This window comes from Galeopterus variegatus, unplaced genomic scaffold, assembly GCF_000696425.1.
Source record: "Galeopterus variegatus unplaced genomic scaffold, G_variegatus-3.0.2 Scaffold188, whole genome shotgun sequence".
NCBI classification, from domain to species: Eukaryota; Metazoa; Chordata; class Mammalia; order Dermoptera; family Cynocephalidae; genus Galeopterus; species Galeopterus variegatus.
This window is the reverse complement of record NW_007726299.1, coordinates 462340-464778: the sequence shown is the minus strand read 5'-3', so window position 1 is coordinate 464778 and position 2439 is coordinate 462340. Positions and strand designations below refer to the sequence as shown.

Here is a 2439-nt window from a genome sequence, read left to right as displayed (position 1 = left end):
ATCCAGACATATCCAGCACTAAAAAGAAATGAGCTATCAAGCTATGAAAAGACATGGAGAGAATTTAAATGCATTACTAAGTGAAAGACACCAATCTGAAAAGACTACATACTGTATAATTCCAGCTATATGACATTTTAGAAAAGGCAAAACTGTGACTACAGTAAAAAGACCAGTGGTTGCCAGAGGTGGTGGGGAGGGAGGAATGAATATGTAAAACACAAGATTTTTAGGGCAGTGAAACTGTTCTGTATGACACTAGATTGGTAAATATATGTCATTATAAATGTGTCCAAACCCATAGAATGTACCACCAAGAGTAAATCCTAATGTAAACCATGAATTTTGGGTGATGTGTCCATGTAGATTCATCTGTTTTAACAAATGGACTACTGTGATGTGGGATTTGAAAGTTGGGGGGTGGAGTTCATCCTTCCTACCAAGAAACCATGGCGAGGGTGCAGATGTACAATTCTATTAAAGGACAGTGAAGAATTGGAAGCAGTAATCCAATCTGTCTCAGAGGCTTAAAAAGTTAGGAAGTGAAAGTTAACAGCCTCATTCATGAGCCTCTCTAAGTTATGTTAAGTACTCAGAGAAGCAAATGAATTTTTTAAAAAAGTTAAATTTTACTTAGACTGATACAGATAGCTATTGGAGAATCAACTGATAAGCATGAAAAATCATATCCCCTAAAGGCAGATCTGGTTGAAACAGATCTTGATCAGGATTCTGTGAAGGACAGGAATGTGCGAATATTTTCCTTTTGTGGGTGGGGGTTGGGAGCTGGCCAGTATGGGGATCCAAACCCTTGACTCTGGTGTTATCAGCACCATGCTCTAACCAACTGAGCTAACCGGCCAGCCTAGAACATGCAAATAGTTTCTAAAGAATATTGAAAATAAAATTTGTTATGGGTAGACAAGTTTATGATATGAAAAAAAGTTATTCTTCATTAAATGCTAACTTTTAAAATAAATAATTTACATCTTTTTTAAAGCTCACTGAAAACTGAGGCTAATTTGGAAGTTTTGAAGTCAATACCAAGTGAAAAATTAATGATTGAGACTGGTAAGTTTGTTTTCAGAACTTTTTCATATTAAACCATACAAAAAAATTTTTGACTTCAAGTTTACTGTTAAAGTGAACAATTATTACTTTAAAACAGCATTCTAAACCTCAAGTTATACTTTTCAGAATATCTTTGAGGTTTTTATCAATTGATGGAAAAATATAGTCATGCGCCACCTAACGACGTTTCAGTTGAGACCCCGCACATTTGACGATGGTCCCATAAGACTACACTGGCTATACCACATAGCTATAGTAATAAGCTATAACATCTAGGTTTGTGTAAGTACACTTTGTGGTGTTCGAACAACAAAATCACCTGACGGCGTATTTCTCAGAATTTATCCCCCATCCCTGAAGCAAGGCATGCCTCTATGCAAGTAATTTTTTTCAACTTCAGAAGTTTGGCTAAGACAAAACACTTAAAAAATGGAATGTTAGAATATGTGATAAAGAGGTTGTAGTTAACGAATGCTTAAACAAGGCATCTTGACTAAGCACTCGGGATTTTAAAATTTATTCAGAATTTATTTTTCACAATGTCTTTATAATGGCTTAATTCTATGGCACTTTTAAATAATGTGCAAAAATTTAAATCAAATTGGTTTAGTATAAGAATCTATAGCCTCTTAAAATAAAACAAGGTTAAAAGCTAAAACTTTTGCTGAACCCTGTAACTCAAGGCTCTCTCCCTATACTGTGGACCTTAGGAAGGTAAAAACAGCCTTTAATGAGAAATCAGGTTTATTTCTTTGGTCAGTCATGAAAACTAAATGATTTTATTAAAATACCATGTCTACAAAATGTGTAAGCTATTATAGTATCTTATTAAAGAAATAGTTAATATTTAAAGTCACTTTCACATTCAGTAAAGGCAATAAATTTGTTTAACTTAAATGTTTCCATGTTACAATTGTATTTCTTTTAGGTGTAGGTCTTTTTTTTGAAGCATGCCACACACCAACAGTAACTTTAGCAGGAAAAAATAAATAAAAGTGAGTCTTAGAAAGTATTTAAGATACAATTCAAGATTTTATCTTGTGCTTTCTTAGAAATGTTTTTGTTGCATTAATTTTGCCATTTTGGAAGCTGAATCATGATTTATAATTTAAAGGTTATATATTAGTTTGATAATGTTAATTAAAAAGTTTTTTTTAAAGGTAACTCCCTTAAGAGACACTTCTCTTTGCTTAATTCTAGATGCACCTTGGTGTGCAGTCAAAAGTACACATGCTGGATCAAAATATATAAAAACTTTATTTCCTACCAAAAAGAAGTGGGAAAACGGACACTGTTTAAAAGATAGAAATGAACCCTGCCATATAATGTAAGTATTTTGCTCTCCTGGTCTTCAAAATCATTAGTCAA

At 33.1% G+C, this 2439-nt stretch overlaps 1 protein-coding gene across 3 annotated transcripts in view; it reads left to right on the top strand.

Annotated features, from left to right (window-relative positions):
* The window catches only part of TATDN1 (TatD DNase domain containing 1), a 48786-nt gene that overhangs the window by 41662 nt on the left and 4685 nt on the right, over positions 1 to 2439 (top strand). For 2 of the 3 annotated variants that reach the window (XM_008564570.1, XM_008564581.1), the window contains 2 exons: positions 1001 to 1071; positions 2272 to 2398. In XM_008564570.1, the coding sequence (XP_008562792.1) occupies positions 1001 to 1071; positions 2272 to 2398 (198 nt within the window). The remainder of the gene's footprint in view (positions 1 to 1000; positions 1072 to 2271; positions 2399 to 2439) is intronic. The other variant, XM_008564574.1, reaches the window with a different exon arrangement.